At 43.1% G+C, this 19,440-nt stretch overlaps 1 protein-coding gene across 1 annotated transcript in view; it reads right to left on the reverse strand.

The window, feature by feature from the left end:
- The window catches only part of LOC109885449 (sodium-dependent dopamine transporter-like), a 59,355-nt gene that overhangs the window by 18,309 nt on the left and 21,606 nt on the right, over positions 1–19,440 (reverse strand). Inside the window, 3 exon segments of the mRNA XM_031811821.1 lie at positions 12,648–12,719; positions 13,332–13,499; positions 15,225–15,325. Coding sequence (XP_031667681.1) covers positions 12,648–12,719; positions 13,332–13,499; positions 15,225–15,325 — 341 coding nt within the window.

Consider the following 19,440-nt stretch of genomic DNA (forward strand, 5'->3'; position numbering starts at 1 on the left):
TATTGTATTGTAGTGTATGGTATTGTATGGTATTGTAGTGTATGGTATTGTAGTGTATGGTATTGTAGTGTATGGTATTGTAGTGTATGGTATTGTAGTGTATGGTATTGTATGGTATTGTAGTGTATGGTATTGTATTGTATTGTATTGTATTGTAGTGTATGGTATTGTAGTGTATAGTATTGTATGGTATGTAGTGTATGGTATTGTAGTGTATGGTATTGTATGGTATTGTATGGTATTGTATGGTATTGTATTGTAGTGTATGGTATTGTAGTGTATGGTATTGTATTGTATGGTATTGTAGTGTATGGTATTGTAGTGTATGGTATTGTATTGTATGGTATTGTAGTGTATGGTATTGTATGGTATTGTAGTGTATGGTATTGTAGTGTATGGTATTGTAGTGTATGGTATTGTAGTGTATGGTATTGTAGTGTATGGTATTGTATTGTATGGTATTGTATTGTATGGTATTGTATTGTATTGTATTGTAGTGTATGGTATTGTAGTGTATGGTATTGTATTGTAGTGTATTGTATGGTATTGTATTGTATGGTATTGTAGTGTATGGTATTGTATTGTATTGTATGGTATTGTAGTGTATTGTAGTGTATTGTATTGTATGGTATTGTAGTGTATGGTATTGTATTGTATTGTAGTGTATGGTATGGTATTGTAGTGTATTGTAGTGTATTGTATGGTATTGTAGTGTATTGTAGTGTATTGTATTGTATTGTAGTGTATGGTATTGTAGTGTATTGTATTGTAGTGTATTGTAGTGTATTGTAGTGTATGGTATTGTAGTGTATGGTATTGTATTGTAGTGTATGGTATTGTATTGTAGTGTATTGTATGGTATTGTAGTGTGTTGTGTTGTAGTGTATTGTGACTCCTCACATAATGAACGGAGTGAATTCAGTACGGTTCCAGATATCTGGAAAAGGCCAAACCAATGACCTTTACTGAGCTGTTGATGTTGTCCTTCAGGCAAAAATGACTTTAATGTCTATCTTTGTCTTAAAGAGAAAACCTATTTCAGGTAGTCATTTTGTACAGATCAAACACAGTTGTCTGTAGCCCGTGTTTGCCTGAAGAGTTGCAGAACAGTGTATTGACAGTTTGACCGTCAGATAAGGTCTAGAGTGGTTTATATGTCCTGTTGATTGGGCTGCGCTCTATATAAAGGCCTCTAGCCTAAAGGTTGGCCCCTGGTTTCTCTCTCTCTCTCTGTCTGTTTAAGCGGGAGGGGAGGGGGGGGGGTTATCAATCAAAAACATACATTTGTCTGAAGTGAATCCTGTCCTTAAAACCTCTTAATTAAGGATAGGCCCCCTTTTTTTCTATCTTTTCCCGCCTAAAATGTCATCCCCAAATCTAACTGCCTGTACCTCAGGCTCTGAAGCAGGGATATGCATTTTCTTGGTACCATTTGAAAGGAATCACTGGAAATGTGAAAGGAATGTAGGAGAATATAACACATTAGATCTGGTAAAAGATAACACAAAGAAAACAACTAACTTTTTTGTTTTTTTGTACCATCATCTTTGAAATGCAAGAGAACGGCCACAATGTATTATTGTGAAACGGCCTATTTCTCAGCCCCAGAATCTAGAATATGCATATAATTATCAGATTAGGATAGAAAACACTCTAAAGTTTCCAAAACGGTCTAAATATTGTCTGTGAGTATAACAGAACTGATATCGCAGGCGAAAACCTGAGGAAAATCCAACCCGGAAGTGCTGTTTAAAAAATATATATATGTGTATTGCATACTCCCCCAGCATAGTACATGTTTTAAATATTGAAGATTTTATGTCACCTGGTCATCTTTGTTTAGTATCTTTGTGATTTACAGTAGAAAATAAAACACCACAAGGCACCACTTCCTCCTCAGCATGAGCACATAAACATCTCGTCAAATACCATCTCAAGACAATAGAAGCCCCTCTAAAAGATACATTTGACTTTTATCTCCCTCACCAACGTCAAACATCTGCTATCTGAGCAGCTAACCGATCGCTGCAGTTGTACATAGTCTATTGGTAAATAGCCCACCCATTTTTACCTACCTCATCCCCATACTGTTTTTATTTATTTACCTTTCTGCTCTTTTGCACACCAATATCTCTACCTGTACATGACCATCTGATCATTTATCACTCCAGTGTTAATCTGCTAAATTGTAATTATTTGCCTACCTCCTCATGCCTTTTGCACACAATGTATATAGACTCTCTTTTATTTCTACTGTGTTATTGACTTGTTAATTGTTTACTCCATGTGTAACTCTGTGTTGTCTGCTCACACTGCTATGCTTTATCTTGGCCAGGTCGCAGTTGCAAATGAGAACTTGTTCTCAACTAGCCTACCTGGTTAAATAAAGGTGTTCTCAACTAGCCTACCTGGTTAAATAAAGGTGTTCTCAACTAGCCTACCTGGTTAAATAAAGGTGTTCTCAACTAGCCTACCTGGTTAAATAAAGGTGTTCTCAACTAGCCTACCTGGTTAAATAAAGGTGTTCTCAACTAGCCTACCTGGTTAAATAAAGGTGTTCTCAACTAGCCTACCTGGTTAAATAAAGGTGTTCTCAACTAGCCTACCTGGTTAAATAAAGGTGTTCTCAACTAGCCTACCTGGTTAAATAAAGGTGTTCTCAACTAGCCTACCTGGTTAAATAAAGGTGTTCTCAACTAGCCTACCTGGTTAAATAAAGGTGTTCTCAACTAGCCTACCTGGTTAAATAAAGGTGTTCTCAACTAGCCTACCTGGTTAAACAAAGGTGAAAAAAAAAAAAAAAAAAATCCATCTCAAGACAATAGAAGCCCCTCTAAAAGATACATTTGATACCATCTCAAGACAATAGAAGCCCCTCTAAAAGATACATTTGATACCATCTCAAGACAATAGAAGCCCCTCTAAAAGATACATTTGATACCATCTCAAGACAATAGAAGCCCCTCTAAAAGATACATTTGATACCATCTCAAGACAATAGAAGCCCCTCTAAAAGATACATTTGATACCATCTCAAGACAATAGAAGCCCCTCTAAAAGATACATTTGATACCATCTCAAGACAATAGAAGCCCCTCTAAAAGATACATTTGATACCATCTCAAGACAATAGAAGCCCCTCTAAAAGATACATTTGATACCATCTCAAGACAATAGAAGCCCCTCTAAAAGATACATTTGATACCATCTCAAGACAATAGAAGCCCCTCTAAAAGATACATTTGATACCATCTCAAGACAATAGAAGCCCCTCTAAAAGATACATTTGATACCATCTCAAGACAATAGAAGCCCCTCTAAAAGATACATTTGATACCATCTCAAGACAATAGAAGCCCCTCTAAAAGATACATTTGATACCATCTCAAGACAATAGAAGCCCCTCTAAAAGATACATTTGATACCATCTCAAGACAATAGAAGCCCCTCTAAAAGTTACATTTGATACCATCTCAAGACAATAGAAGCCCCTCTAAAAGATACATTTGATACCATCTCAAGACAATAGAAGCCCCTCTAAAAGATACATTTAAATGACACAAATACAGTATACAGAATACACGTAATAGATTACAGTACATATGTCATTTTAAATTAAATAAAAGCTGTTTTTAAACAGTATTGAATATTTTAAAACATTCCTGTTAACAATTCAACCTGATGTGCTTTGTAGAGAAACTCAGATAATTGTCTGTTAGCTGTTTCTGTTTCCAAATAGCCTGTTAAGAGACGTACGATGGAGAGCTATGACCATGTTACTCCAAGACATCTTGGTGTTTTATTAGGATCTCCATTAGTTACTGCTAAAGCAGCAGCTCCTCTTCCTGGGGTTCCAACACAGAACATGACATAACAAAGAACATTAATAGACAAGAACAGATCAAGGACAGAACTACAAAAAAAAAATTTAAAGGCACACGTAGCCTACAAATCAATACAAACACACAGATGATCTAGGCCAAATAGAGGCGTTGTGCCAGTCAATAAGACATCTTCATTAACTGTATATTATCTCTGTAACAGGGGAACCATAGATCAGGCAGGTAGCCTGGTGGATTAGGAGCGTTTGGGCCTGCAATTGAAAGATTTTCCGGATCGAATCCCCGAGACGACAAGGTGAAAATATTTTGTTCTGCCCACTCTCAGGGGAACTAGATATGCAAAAAAAAAAAAAAAAATGATTTTCAATTTCACACCTTGTACAAGTTCCCCATACAGAGAATATAGAGAAACAGCACTATATAACCCCCCCTAATTATATATAGCTCTGTGTCCATGTCAATTGTCTTTGGTTTACTTGGATTCTAGTGCACTACAGTATTGCACTAAAACTATCATGTTGGATGCACCCTATTCCCTATTCAGGGAACTATTTTTGACTGGGGCTCTGGTCAAAAGCAGTGCACTATATAGGGAATAGGGTGCTATTGGGTTGAGGTCAGTCCATTTAATACGGCTAGTTATTTATGGAGGGACAAAGATGTATGTTTTTCTAACTGTCCATTGTATTAATAATGGACTGTATTGGTCATATTCATTGGGTAAATGGAACACAGGGCTTGAGACAATTAGCATGCTGTCTTAGGGGCTGTCTTAGGGGCTGTCTTAGAGGCTGTCTTGAAAGTCGTACATATTGCGATCACTTTTTTAAAGAAAGAGAGAGATTTTAGAGTTTAGAGTTTTAGAGATGCTGGGCCAATCGTGCACCACCCTATGGGACTCCCAATCACGGCCAGTTGTGATACACGTGATACACAGCCTGGAATTGAACCAGGGTGTCTGTAGTGACACCTCTAGCACTGAGATGCAGTGCTAGATGCACTTATTCTAGAATGTTTTCTGAGATTCTAGAACACATTGTGAGGGATCTTAGAACAGTCCTCCATACAGAATCCTTTCAGATCCTTGATATCCTCTGTCCGTGCTTATGGACCGGCTCTCTTCAATTCACACCACAGGTTTTCAATGGGGTTCGAGTCTGGAGACTGAGAGGGCCATTGCAAAAAATGTTGATTTTTGTGGCCAATGAATCATTTCTTTGTGGATTTTGACGTGTGCTTGGGGTTATTGTCTTGCTGGAAGATCTACTTGTGACCAAGTTTCAGCCTCGTAACAGAGACAACCAGGGTTTTTATCTAAAATGTCTTGGTTCTGGGTAAAGATCATGATGCTGTTGACCTTAACAAGGATCCCAGGACCAGTGGAAGCTATTTAGTCCCATAGCATCAAAGATCCAGCACAATATTTTTTTATTTATTCTTCTCTGCTTGTGCATTCTCATGGTCAACGCCACGCCCACCACTGGTGTACGTGGCCAGAGATATTTATTTCCATGTCATCTGACCAAAGCACCGGTTTCCAGTCCATGTGCCAGTGCCATGTATCAAATTACAGGTGTATACATCTGTTGGTTGACATGAAAATAGAGCTCTTTACCTACTGTCAAACATGGTGGTGGATCTGTGATGTTATGGGGCTATTTAGCCTCCATTCGTCCTGGGATCCTTGTTAATAACAAGGTCAACGGCATCATGAACTTTACCCAGAACCGAGACGTGTGTGTCAATTATTTTGACGCCAACCTTTGAGGAAAAAGTTTAAACAAAATTATCTTTCTCTGAGCAATTGTATTAGTATAAAATAATGAACGAAAAAAAATTAGCATACAATATAGCTCAGTATTTAAATAATTTATTTAATATTTATTTTTTCTCATCTTTATCAAGGGTGTCAATCGTTTCGGACCCCCCCGGTACATTTGAAAACATTTTCAGAAGAGAAGTAACAAACAACACATTTTTGAAGTGTCAAAAGGAAACGGTTGGCTAAATATAGAAAGCTTGCTTGCTATATGACAGGTATATGTTGTCAGCAACGTAACTTAAAACATGTACACTTTCAGATACAGTTAGATACAGTCATGTCCTTTAGTTATTGGCTGTGTTGTTTCTGTAATAAATACTATTTCTCTTAGTTACCTCTACAACAGATTATCATATCATATTTTGATAAATACTATTTCTCTTAGTTACCTCTACAACAGATTATCATATCATATTTTGTCATCAGGATTTTACACTAAACCAAATGCTCAGATTTTTCTCAGCTCACAAAATAAACATGAATATATTGGTGTATTATCTTTAATCATAACAGTCATTGTTTAAGATTGATATTTTGACCAAACGTCACTAACATCCTGATCTAGATCACAGCACACAACCACACGTCCATTGAGGAAATTAAAGACCACTACGATTTGACAGCTTGGTTGGCATTTCAAACACTTCTCTCTCCTCTTGTTACGGGATAAACTCTGTTCACATGTCTGCTGTGCCTCCTTCTAGCTATCCATCCCTCACTCTATCCCTCCATCACTCCCTCTATCCATCCATCCAACCTTCCCTCTCTCTAGCCATCCATCACTCACTCTATCCATCCCTCCCGCCCTCTCTCTATCCCTCCCTCCCTCCCTCTCTCTCTCTATCCATCCATCACTCCCTCTCTCTATCCATCCATCCCTCCCTCCCTCTCTCTATCCATCCCTCCCTCCCTCTCTCCCTCCCTCCCTCCCTCCCTCCCTCCCTCCCTCCCTCCCTCCCTCCCTCCCTCCCTCCCTCCCTCCCTCCCTCCCTCTCTCTATCACTCCCTCCCTCTCTCTCTCTATCCCTCCCTCCCTCTCTCTCTCTCTCTATCCATCCATCCATCCCTCCCTCCCTCTCTCTATCCCTCCCTCCCTCTCTCTCTATCCATCCCTCCCTCTCTCTCTCTATCCCTCCCTCCCTCCCTCTCTCTCTCTATCCATCCATCCCTCCCTCTCTCTCTCTATCCCTCCCTCCCTCTCTCTCTCTATCCATCCCTCCCTCTCTCTCTCTCTCTCTCTCTCTATCCCTCCCTCCCTCCCTCCCTCCCTCCCTCCCTCCCTCCCTCCCTCCCTCCCTCCCTCCCTCCCTCCCTCCCTCCCTCCCTCCCTCTCTCTATCCATCCATCCCTCCCTCCCTCTCTCTATCCATCCCTCCCTCCCTCTCTCTATCCACCCCTCCCTCCCTCCCTCTCTCTATCCATCCCTCTCTCTCCCTCCCTCCCTCCCTCCCTCCCTCCCTCCCTCCCTCCCTCCCTCCCTCCCTCCCTCCCTCCCTCCCTCCCTCTCTCCCTCCCTCCCTCCCTCCCTCCCTCCCTCCCTCCCTCCCTCCCTCTCTCCCTCCCTCCCTCCCTCCCTCTCTCTATCCATCCCTCCCTCCCTCCCTCTCTCTATCCATCCATCCTCCATGTGAACGGACCCCTGTCTTCTTCCTGGGCTCAGATCACCATCCAGTGTTGGAGCTGTGGAAACCAATGGGAAAGGACAATAAATACACTAAGGTAGAGTAAGGTAAGGTAAGGTAAGGTAGGGTAAGGTAAGGTAGGGTAGGGTAAGGTAAGGTAGGGTAAGGTAGGGTAAGGTGGGGTAAGGTAAGGTAGGGTAAGGTAGGGTAGGGTAAGGTAAGGTAAGGTAAGGTAAGGTAAGGTAAGGTAGGGTAAGGTAAGGTAGGGTAAGGTAGGGTAAGGTAGGGTAGAGTAAGGTAAGGTAAGGTAGGGTAGGGTAGGGTAGGGTAGGGTAGGGTAGGGTAGGGTAGGGTAGGGTAGAGTAGAGTAAGGTAAGGTAAGGTAAGGTAGGGTAAGGTGGGGTAAGGTAAGGTAGGGTAAGGTAAGGTAGGGTAAGGTAAGGTGGGGTAAGGTAGGGTGAGGTAAGGTAGGGTAAGGTAAGGTGGGGTAAGGTAGGGTAGAGTAAGGTAAGGTAAGGTAGGGTAAGGTAAGGTAGGTTAGGGTAAGGTGGGGTAAGGTAGGGTAAGGTAAGGTAAGGTAGGGTAAGGTAAGGTGGGGCAAGGTAGGGTAGAGTAAGGTAAGGTAGGGTAAGGTAAGGTAAGGTAAGGTAGGGTAGGGTAGGGTAGGGTAGGGTAGGGTAGGGTAGGGTAGGGTAGGTTAGGGTAGAGTAGAGTAGAGTAGAGTAAGGTAAGGTAAGGTAGGGTAAGGTAAGGTAAGGTAAGGTAGGGTAAGGTAAGGTAAGGTAAGATAAGATAAGGTAAGGTAAGGTGGGGTAAGGTAGGGTAAGGTAAGGTAGAGTAAGGTAAGGTAGGGTAAGGTGGGGTAAGGTAAGGTTGGGTAAGGTAGGGTAAGGAGGGGTAAGGTAAGGTAAGATAAGGTAAGGTGGGGTAAGGTAAGGTAAGGTAGGGTAGGGTAAGGTAAGGTAGGGTAAGGTAGGGTAAGGTGGGGTAAGGTAAGGCAAGGTAAGGTAGGGTAAGGTAAGGTAAGGTAAGGTAGGGTAAGGTAAGGTAGGGAAAGGTAAGGTGAGGTAGAGTAAGGTAGGGTAAGGTAGGGTAGGGTAAGGTAGGGTAAGGTAAGGTAAGGTGGGATAAGGTAAGGTAAGGTAAGGTGGGGTAAGGTAAGGTAAGGTAAGGTAGGGTAGGGTAAGGTAAGGTAAGGTAGGGTAAGGTAAGATAAGGTAGGGTAAGGTAAGGTAGGGTAAGGTAAGGTAAGGTAGGGTAAGGTAAGGTAGGGTAAGGTAAGGTAGGGTAGGGTAAGGTAAGGTAGGGTAAGGTAGGGTAAGGTGGGGTAAGGTAAGGTAGGGTAAGGTAGGGTAAGGTAGGGTAAGGTAAGGTAAGGTAGGGTTAGGTAAGGTAAGGTAGGGAAAGGTAAGGTGAGGTAGAGTAAGGTAGGGTAAGGTAGGGTAGGGTAAGGTAGGGTAAGGTAAGGTAGGGTAGGGTAAGGTGGGGTAAGGTAGGGTAAGGTAAGGTAAGGTAGGGTAAGGTAAGGTGGGGTAAGGTAGGGTAGAGTAAGGTAAGGTAGGGTAAGGTAAGGTAAGGTAGGGTAGGGTAGGGTAGGGTAGGGTAGGGTAGGGTAGGGTAGAGTAAGGTAAGGTAAGGTAAGGTAGGGTAAGGTGGGGTAAGGTAAGGTGGGGTAAAGTAGGGTAAGGTAAGGTAGGGTAAGGTAAGGTGGGGTAAGGTAGGGTGAGGTAGGGTAAGGTAAGGTGGGGTAAGGTAGGGTAGGGTAGGGTAGGGTAGGGTAGAGTATGGTAAGGTAAGGTGAGGTAGGGTAAGGTAAGGTAGGGTAGGGTAAGGTGGGGTAAGGTAGGGTAGGGTAAGGTAGGGTAAGGTAAGGTGGGGTAAGGTAAGGTAAGGTAAGGTAAGGTAAGGTGGGGTAAGGTAAGGTAAGGTAAGGTAAGGTAAGGTAGGGTAAGGCAAGGTAAGATAAGGTAAGGTAAGGTGGGGTAAGGTAGGGTAAGGTAAGGTAGGGTAAGGTAAGGTAAGGCAGGGTAAGGTGGGGTAAGGTAAGGTAAGGTAAGGTAAGGTAAGGTAAGGTAAGGTAAGGTAAGGTAAGGTAGGGTAAGGCAAGGTAAGATAAGGTAAGGTAAGGTGGGGTAAGGTAGGGTAAGGTAAGGGTAAGGTGGGGTAAGGTAAGGTAGGGTAAGGTAGGGTAAGGTGGGGTAAGGTAAGGTGGGTTAAGGTAAGGTAAGGTAAGGTAAGGTAAGGTAAGGTAAGGTAAGGTAGGGTAGGGTAAGGTAAGGTAGGGTAAGGTAAGGTAGGGTAAGGTAAGGTAAGGTGGGATAAGGTAAGGTAAGGTAAGGTAAGGTGGGGTAAGGTAAGGTAAGGTAAGGTATGGTATGGTAAGGTAAGGTAAGGTAGGGTAAGGTAAGATAAGGTAGGGTAAGGTAGGTAGGTAGGGTAAGGTAGGTAAGGTAAGGTAGGGTAAGGTAGGGTAGGGTAGGGTAGGGTAGGGTAGGGTAGGTTAGGGTAGAGTAGAGTAGAGTAGAGTAAGGTAAGGTAAGGTAGGGTAAGGTAAGGTAAGGTAAGGTAGGGTAAGGTAAGGTAAGGTAAGATAAGGTAAGGTAAGGTGGGGTAAGGTAGGGTAAGGTAAGGTAGAGTAAGGTAAGGTAGGGTAAGGTGGGGTAAGGTAAGGTTGGGTAAGGTAGGGTAAGGAGGGGTAAGGTAAGGTAAGATAAGGTAAGGTGGGGTAAGGTAAGGTAAGGTAGGGTAGGGTAAGGTAAGGTAGGGTAAGGTAGGGTAAGGTGGGGTAAGGTAAGGCAAGGTAAGGTAGGGTAAGGTAAGGTAAGGTAAGGTAGGGTAAGGTAAGGTAGGGAAAGGTAAGGTGAGGTAGAGTAAGGTAGGGTAAGGTAGGGTAGGGTAAGGTAGGGTAAGGTAAGGTAAGGTGGGATAAGGTAAGGTAAGGTAAGGTGGGGTAAGGTAAGGTAAGGTAAGGTAAGGTAGGGTAGGGTAAGGTAAGGTAAGGTAGGGTAAGGTAAGATAAGGTAGGGTAAGGTAAGGTAGGGTAAGGTAAGGTAAGGTAGGGTAAGGTAAGGTAGGGTAAGGTAAGGTAGGGTAGGGTAAGGTAAGGTAGGGTAAGGTAGGGTAAGGTGGGGTAAGGTAAGGTAGGGTAAGGTAGGGTAAGGTAGGGTAAGGTAAGGTAAGGTAGGGTTAGGTAAGGTAAGGTAGGGAAAGGTAAGGTGAGGTAGAGTAAGGTAGGGTAAGGTAGGGTAGGGTAAGGTAGGGTAAGGTAAGGTAGGGTAGGGTAAGGTGGGGTAAGGTAGGGTAAGGTAAGGTAAGGTAGGGTAAGGTAAGGTGGGGTAAGGTAGGGTAGAGTAAGGTAAGGTAGGGTAAGGTAAGGTAAGGTAGGGTAGGGTAGGGTAGGGTAGGGTAGGGTAGAGTAAGGTAAGGTAAGGTAAGGTAGGGTAAGGTGGGGTAAGGTAAGGTGGGGTAAAGTAGGGTAAGGTAAGGTAGGGTAAGGTAAGGTGGGGTAAGGTAGGGTGAGGTAGGGTAAGGTAAGGTGGGGTAAGGTAGGGTAGGGTAGGGTAGGGTAGGGTAGAGTATGGTAAGGTAAGGTGAGGTAGGGTAAGGTAAGGTAGGGTAGGGTAAGGTGGGGTAAGGTAGGGTAAGGTAAGGTAGGGTAAGGTAAGGTGGGGTAAGGTAGGGTAGAGTAAGGTAAGGTAAGGTAAGGTAGGGTAGGGTAGGGTAGAGTAGGGTAGGGTAGGGTAGAGTAAGGTAAGGTAAGGTAAGGTAAGGTAAGGTAAGGTAGGGTAAGGTGGGGTAAGGTAAGGTAAGGTAAGGTAAGGTAAGGTAAGGTAGGGTAAGGCAAGGTAAGATAAGGTAAGGTAAGGTGGGGTAAGGTAGGGTAAGGTAAGGTAGGGTAAGGTAAGGTAAGGCAGGGTAAGGTGGGGTAAGGTAAGGTAAGGTAAGGTAAGGTAGGTAAGGTAAGGTAAGGTAAGGTAAGGTAAGGTAGGGTAAGGCAAGGTAAGATAAGGTAAGGTAAGGTGGGGTAAGGTAGGGTAAGGTAAGGGTAAGGTGGGGTAAGGTAAGGTAGGGTAAGGTAGGGTAAGGTGGGGTAAGGTAAGGTGGGTTAAGGTAAGGTAAGGTAAGGTAAGGTAAGGTAAGGTAAGGTAAGGTAGGGTAGGGTAAGGTAAGGTAGGGTAAGGTAAGGTAGGGTAAGGTAAGGTAAGGTGGGATAAGGTAAGGTAAGGTAAGGTAAGGTGGGGTAAGGTAAGGTAAGGTAAGGTATGGTATGGTAAGGTAAGGTAAGGTAGGGTAAGGTAAGATAAGGTAGGGTAAGGTAAGGTAGGGTAAGGTAAGGTAAGGTAGGGTAAGGTAAGGTAAGGTAGGGTAAGGTAAGGTGGGGTAAGGTAATGTAAGGTAAGGTAAAGTAAGGTAAAGTAAGGTAAGGTAAGGTGGGGTAAGGTAAGGCAGGGTAAGGCAGGGTAAGGTAGGGTAAGGAAATGTAAGGTAAGGTAGGCTAAGGTAGAGTAGGGTAAGGTAAGGTAAGGTAAGGTAAGGTAAGGTAAGGTAAGTTAGGTAAGGTAGGGTAAGGTAGGGTAAGGTAAGGTAAGTTAGGTAAGGTAGGGTAGGGTAGGGTAAGGTAAGGTAGGGTAAGGTAAGGTAAGGTAAAGTAAGGTAAGGTAAGGTAAGGTAGGGTAAGGTAAGGTAGGGTAAGGTATGGTAAGGTAAGGTAGGGTAAGGTAAGGTAGGGTAAGGTAAGGTAAGGCAAGGTAAGGTAAGATAAGGTAAGGTAAGGTAAGGTAGGGTAAGGTAAGGTAATATAAGTAGGGGAGGTAAGGTAAGGTAGGGTAAGGTAAGGTAAGGTAAGGTAAGGTAAGGTAAGGTAAGGTAAGGTAAGGTAGGGTAGGGTAGGGTAAGGTAAGGTAAGATAAGTAGGGGAGGTAAGGTAAGGTAGGGTAAGATAAGCAGGGGAGGTAAGGTAAGGTAGGGTAAGATAAGTAGGGGAGGTAAGGTAAGGTAAGGTAAGATAAGTAGGGGAGGTAAGGTAAGGTAGGGTAAGATAAGTAGGGGAGGTAAGGTAAGGTAGGGTAAGATAAGTAGGGGAGGAAAGGTAAGGTAGGGTAAGATAAGTAGGGGAGGTAAGGTAAGGTAGGGTAAGATAAGTAGGGGAGGTAATGTAAGGTATGGTAAGGTAAGGTAAGGTAGGGTAAGGTAAGGTAAGGTAGGGTAGGGTAAGGTAAGGTAGGGTAGGGTAGGGTAAGGTAAGGTAGGGTAAGGTAGGGTAGGGTAAGGTAAGGTAGGGTAAGGTAAGGTAGGGTAAGGTAAGGTAAGATAAGTAGGGGAGGTTAAGTAACGTCAAGTAAGCAGTGAAGAGCAGCTTACCGTAAACCTCCTAACTTCTCCGTTATCCACCAGGTGGTGTTCGTGCTCAGGCGTAATGGCGTAGGCCAGTCTCTACAGGAAGACAGGACGGGAATCACTTACCAAAGAAACTAACTTGTCTTCATTATTCAAATCATTGTGCATTAATTACCAAGCTGGGATATTCAGATTTGCTGGTGATGTTATAGCTCACCAACCATATTGCTCACCTACCGAATAAATATGTGTCACTGTCAGTGTTGACATTTCTGTGCATTGATGTTGATAAAAGTGGGCATCACTTTGGTTAAAGGTGTCTGCTAAATCACCATAGCAGCATATATCAATACAAACCAGACTTCCCACGTATATAAACCAGACTTATATAAACCAGACTTATATAAACCAGACTTCCCACTTGTATAAACCAGACTTATATAAACCAGACTTATATAAACCAGACTTCCCACATGTATAAACCAGACTTATATAAACCAGACTTAAATAAACCAGACTTATATAAACCAGACTTCCCACTTGTATAAACCAGACTTATATAAACCAGACTTATATAAACCAGACTTCCCACTTGTATAAACCAGACTTATATAAACCAGACTTATATAAACCAGACTTCCCACTTGTATAAACCAGACTTATATAAACCAGACTTATATAAACCAGACTTATATAAACCAGACTTACATCACAGAACTTTCCAGGTAAGGTGCACATCTTGTAGATGGCATAGAGAGGCACCATGGTCATGGAGGATATAGCCAAGCACCAGCCAATCATGTTGGCCCATATGGGAAACGTGTACGTCCCGTAGTTAGGAGGGTTAAAGGTCGCGAAGCTCACCACCACCATGAACTGGGAAACAGAGGGTTTTGGGGTTAGGACACTTTCATGTTTCAAGTCATAATGACACTTATGGACCAGCCTCTACTGAAGCTAGCAAACTGTAGTTAGTGCCTAGAGCTTGGTGTGCATGACAGAGCTGTCATAATGACACTTATGGACCAGCCTCTCCTGAAGCTAGCAAACTGTAGTTAATGCCTAGACCTTGGTGTGCATGACAGAGCTGTCATAAGGACACTTATGGACCAGCCTCTCCTGAAGCTAGCAAACTGCAGTTAGTGCCTAGACCTTGGTGTGCATGACAGAGCTGTCATAAGGACACTTGTGGACTAGCCTCTACTGAAGCTAGAAAACTGTAGTTAATGCCTAGACCTTGGTGTGCATGACTGAGAGCTGTCATAAGGACACTTATGGACTAGCCTCTCCTGAAGCTAGAAAACTGTAGTTAATGCCTAGACCTTGGTGTGCATGACTGAGAGCTGTCATAAGGACACTTATGGACTAGCCTCTACTGAAGCTAGCAAACTGTAGTTAGTGCCTAGACCTTGGTGTGCATGACTGAGAGCTGTCATAAGGACACTTATGGACTAGCCTCTACTGAAGCTAGCAAACTGTAGTTAGTGCCTAGACCTTGGTGTGCATGACTGAGAGCTGTCATAAGGACACTTATGGACCAGCCTCTACTGAAGCTAGCAAACTGTAGTTAGTGCCTAGACCTTGGTGTGCATGACTGAGAGCTGTCATAAGGACACTTATGGACCAGCCTCTACTGAAGCTAGAAAACTGTAGTTAGTGCCTAGACCTTGGTGTGCATGACTGAGAGCTGTCATAAGGACACTTATGGACTAGCCTCTCCTGATGCTAGAAAACTGTAGTTAGTGACTAGACCTTGGTGTGCATGACTGAGAGCTGCATGTGGACACTTATGGACTAGCCTCTCCTGATGCTAGAAAACTGTAGTTAGTGCCTAGACCTTGGTGTGCATGACTGAGAGCTGTCATAAGGACACTTATGGACTAGCCTCTACTGAAGCTAGAAAACTGTAGTTAGTGCCTAGACCTTGGAGTGCATGACTGAGAGCTGCCATAAGGACACTTATGGACTAGCCTCTCCTGAATCTAGCAAACTGTAGTTAGTGCCTAGACCTTGGAGTGCATGACTGAGAGCTGTCATAAGGACACTTATGGACCAGCCTCTACTGAAGCTAGCAAACTGTAGTTAATGCCTAGACCTTGGTGTGCATGACTGAGAGCTGTCATAAGGACACTTATGGACTAGCCTCTACTGAAGCTAGCAAACTGTAGTTAGTGCCTAGACCTTGGTGTGCATGACTGAGAGCTGTCATAAGGACACTTATGGACCAGCCTCTACTGAAGCTAGCAAACTGTAGTTAGTGACTAGACCTTGGTGTGCATGACTGAGAGCTGTCATAAGGACACTTATGGACTAGCCTCTACTGAAGCTAGCAAACTGTAGTTAGTGACTAGACCTTGGTGTGCATGACTGAGAGCTGTCATAAGGACACTTATGGACTAGCCTCTACTGAAGCTAGCAAACTGTAGTTAATGCCTAGACCTTGGTGTGCATGACTGAGAGCTGCATGTGGACTTATTCACCTGGTTCCATTTTGCACCAGGTAAACAAAAAAAATACTTGACATGTTTGATGGTGTTTCTCTCTTTATATGATATTATTTATTTATTATTTATTTATTTATTATTATTATATGACACTCACCAGGAGGAAACACGGGCTGACGAACTTCCAGCACAGTCTCCAGTACAGACCTGGTCTCTGTCCGATCATCTCCTCGATGTCGTCACTGAACCGGTCCACTCCTGAAGGGAAGAGTTCAAACCATAGCAGTTAAAAACGTGTGACGGTCCGTCATTAAAACCAGGGTCGGGGTCAATTCAAATTGGAAGCTGTCAATTCAGGAAGTTATTTATTTTTTATTTTTTATTTTTAAAGACCATCGATTCTCAATAGATTTAAAAGTAAAAGCTATTTATTTTTAAAGACCATCGATTTCCAATAGACTTAAAAGTAAAAGCTATTTATTTTTAAAGACCATCGATTTTCAATAGATTTAAAAGTAAAAGCTATTTATTTTTAAAGACCATCGATTTTCAATAGATTTAAAAGTAAAAGCTATTTATTTTTAAAGACCATCGATTTCCAATAGACTTAAAAGTAAAAGCTATTTATTTTTAAAGACCATCGATTTTCAATAGATTTAAAAGTAAAAGCTATTTATTTTTAAAGACCATCGATTTTCAATAGATTTAAAAGTAAAAGCTATTTATTTTTAAAGACCATCGATTTCCAATAGACTTAAAAGTAAAAGCTATTTATTTTTAAAGACCATCGATTTCCAATAGATTTAAAAGTAAAAGCTATTTATTTTTAAAGACCATCGATTTCCAATAGATTTAAAAGTAAAAGCTATTTATTTTTAAAGACCATCGATTTTCAATAGATTTAAAAGTAAAAGCTATTTATTTTTAAAGACCATCGATTCTCAATAGATTTAAAAGTAAAAGCTATTTATTTTTAAAGACCATCGATTTCCAATAGATTTAAAAGTAAAAGCTATTTATTTTTAAAGACCATCGATTTCCAATAGATTTAAAAGTAAAAGCTATTTATTTTTAAAGACCATCGATTCTCAATAGATTTAAAAGTAAAAGCTATTTATTTTTAAAAGGTTTTCTTTTCATTTTTGAAGTTTAAAATCAAAATCACTTTCTGAATTGACTACCTTCAATTCGAATTGAACCCTTAACCTGATCAAAACCCTTGAGTGGTCATTCACAGAGTAGAGGGAAAGGGGAGGTTTCTACCACAGCAGACAGGAAACATTGTGGATGAACAATAGTTGTCTTTGTGTTCTCTCGTTCTGAGGAAACGACAGTACATTGGAAATACAAGGATATTAACATTCTGGTAGCGTGTTTAATACCACCAGCATCCAGTCCCTTTCCTCATCTAGGCTTCTCCTCACTCAACCTTCTCTCTTTGTTCCTTGCCTGGGAGGCACTTCTCAAAGCCCAGGCATAATCCCAATGTGACTGGAGCCTATGGAGAGCAGGCAGCTGTTCCTGTGGAGGGCACAGGGTGCCACAGCCACCTGTCAGTAGAGATGGAGCCAGGGAAAAGGCCCGGAGAAGCCTGGGGCTAAAGTAGTCTGCCCTCCCAGGCTGAGGCCACCACGGCAGGGCAGCAAGCTGACCACACTGACCCCCGAGCCACAAGGCTGGTTAGACATACACAAACACACACATGAATGCACACGCACACGCACACACACACACACACATACACAAACACACACATGAATGCACACGCATGCACGCACAGACACACACACACACACACACACACACACACACACACACACACACACACACACACACACACACACACACACACACACACACACACACACACACACAGCACTGTCTGGACCCCCTGAACAGCAGTATAGTAGATCAGACTAGCAGTCTAAACCAGAAGTGAGCTTTGGAGACGTTCTTTTTTAACCTGAATTCACTCTGGAGACGTTATTGTAAATCAATGCCTGTGGGCTCTCAGATAACTTCAATGTTGTCTGAGCAAAGCAAGTTGCTCGTCGTACTGTAGTGGCACACTCAAGAAAGTGTAAAGGAAAGACGAAAATACGGTGATGAGCTTTTAATGAGCCTTTTCAATAAACACAGAGGGTCTTATTCTGGTGATGATTGAGGCTTGGCTGCCGTTTGACAAATACAAATCTATCTCTTATCCATTGATTATCTCTGAAGGAGATACCTCTACCTGCACTGTTGACTAGATAATCTCTGAAGGTAGTCTACCAGCACTGTTGACTAGATAATCTCTGAAGGTAGCCTACCTGCACTGTTGACTAGATTATCTCTGAAGGTAGCCTACCTGCACTGTTGACTAGATAATCTCTGAAGGTAGTCTACCAGCACTGTTGACTAGATAATCTCTGAAGGTAGCCTACCTGCCCTGTTGACTAGATAATCTCTGAAGGTAGTCTACCAGCACTGTTGACTAGATTATCTCTGAAGGTAGTCTACCTGCACTGTTGACTAGATAATCTCTGAAGGTAGCCTACCTGCACTGTTGACTAGAGCACACGTGTCAAGACCAGAGTGGGCACACACACACACACACACACACATCCCTGCGTCACCCGACACACATACCATATGACGCCACATTTGTTGTGACAAAATCGTCAGTAAGGTTGAAAATGTGATGGGAATCCATTTTTGGTTTCAGTACATGGGAATTGAACATCAAAAGTTATTGTAATGTGCACTACATCATCACACACAGCCGTCTATCTGCAACAAGTCAACGTGAGGTGAACACAGCCGTCTATCTGCAACAAGTCAACGTGAGGTAAACACAGCCGTCTATCTGCAACAAGTCAACGTGAGGTAAACACAGCCGTCTATCTGCAACAAGTCAACGTGAGGTAAACACAGCCGTCTATCTGCAACAAGTCAACGTGAGGTGAACACAGCCGTCTATCTGCAACAAGTCAACGTGAGGTAAACACAGCCGTCTATCTGCAACAAGTCAACGTGAGGTAAACACAGCCGTCTATCTGCAACAAGTCAACGTGAGGTGAACACAGCTGTCTATCTGCAACAAGTCAACGTGAGGTGAACACAGCCGTCTATCTGCAACAAGTCAACGTGAGGTAAACACAGCCGTCTATCTGCAACAAGTCAACGTGAGGTGAACACAGCCGTCTATCTGCAACAAGTCAACGTGAGGTAAACACAGCCGTCTATCTGCAACAAGTCAACGTGAGGTGAACACACCTCTGGCGGCAAAATTAGCATTTTGTTTTTATGCAAATTATGCCCCATTTTTTTAAATATTCGCATGAAAATCTGGCGTCACTTGGATGGAAAACTATCTTATAAGGGACTTTGTTGGGCCTCCACAATCAATTTGAGATACTTTGGGCTGATTTGAAAAGGATGCTAGAGAAATGCTATTATCGGTAGCCACGACTTGAATGGGATTTGTGACACAAATGCTAACGCATTAGCGCGCGGAAAACAATGCCAGGGGAAATAAAAACCAAAGTATGGATTGATGTCAAACCTCGTCCGTAGACTGTTTTACGGGGTTAGGAAACCAATGTGTCGTTTTGTCATTTTGGGTGTACTATCCCTTTAAGTTAGAATTGAAAGACACGGCACAAGGGAATCTTCCATCGGGCCTAGCTTATATTTCTGACATCCAAGTATCATCAGAAGCACAACAGACCCCCCCCCAAAAACCCATCAATCTTTACACCACAGACTGGGATGTTGACCTCAGATATTCAATATCAATACACTATTATTTGTATGTAATGTGTCTCTGTCCACTCCAAACACCTAAACACTAAATAGTAATACGGACCATACACTCTGAGTGGCAGAAACACACCAGAGAAGGCGTTTTACCTCCCGGTCCTCTGACAGCTAATGAGGTAGTGTTGCATGGCGGCACAGCAGAGGAAGATCCAGACTGATATCCCATCAGACCCTATCAATGGCCTAATGGGGCATCAGCTTGGATGGCCATGAAGAGCTAAGAGTCTCCCCTCCTCACCTCTTCCTCCCTCCCTCCTCCTCACTCCTCACCTCCTCCTCCTCCCTCCTCACCTCCTCCCTCCCTTCTCCTCCTCCCTCCCTCCCTCCTCCTCCCTCCTCACCTCCTCCCTCCCTCCCTCCTCCTCACTCCTCACCTCCTCCTCCTCCTCCTCCCTCCTCACCCCTCACCTCTTCCTCCCTCCCTCCTCCCTCCCTCCTCACCTCCTCCTCCTCCTCCCTCCCTCCTCCTCCCTCCCTCCTCCTCCTCCTCCCTCCCTCCTCCCTCCCTCCCTCCTCCTCCTCACCTCTTCCTCCCTCCCTCCTCCTCACTCCTCACCTCCTCCTCCTCC

Source organism: Oncorhynchus kisutch, unplaced genomic scaffold (assembly GCF_002021735.2).
Source record: "Oncorhynchus kisutch isolate 150728-3 unplaced genomic scaffold, Okis_V2 Okis02a-Okis13b_hom, whole genome shotgun sequence".
Lineage (NCBI taxonomy): Eukaryota > Metazoa > Chordata > Actinopteri > Salmoniformes > Salmonidae > Oncorhynchus > Oncorhynchus kisutch.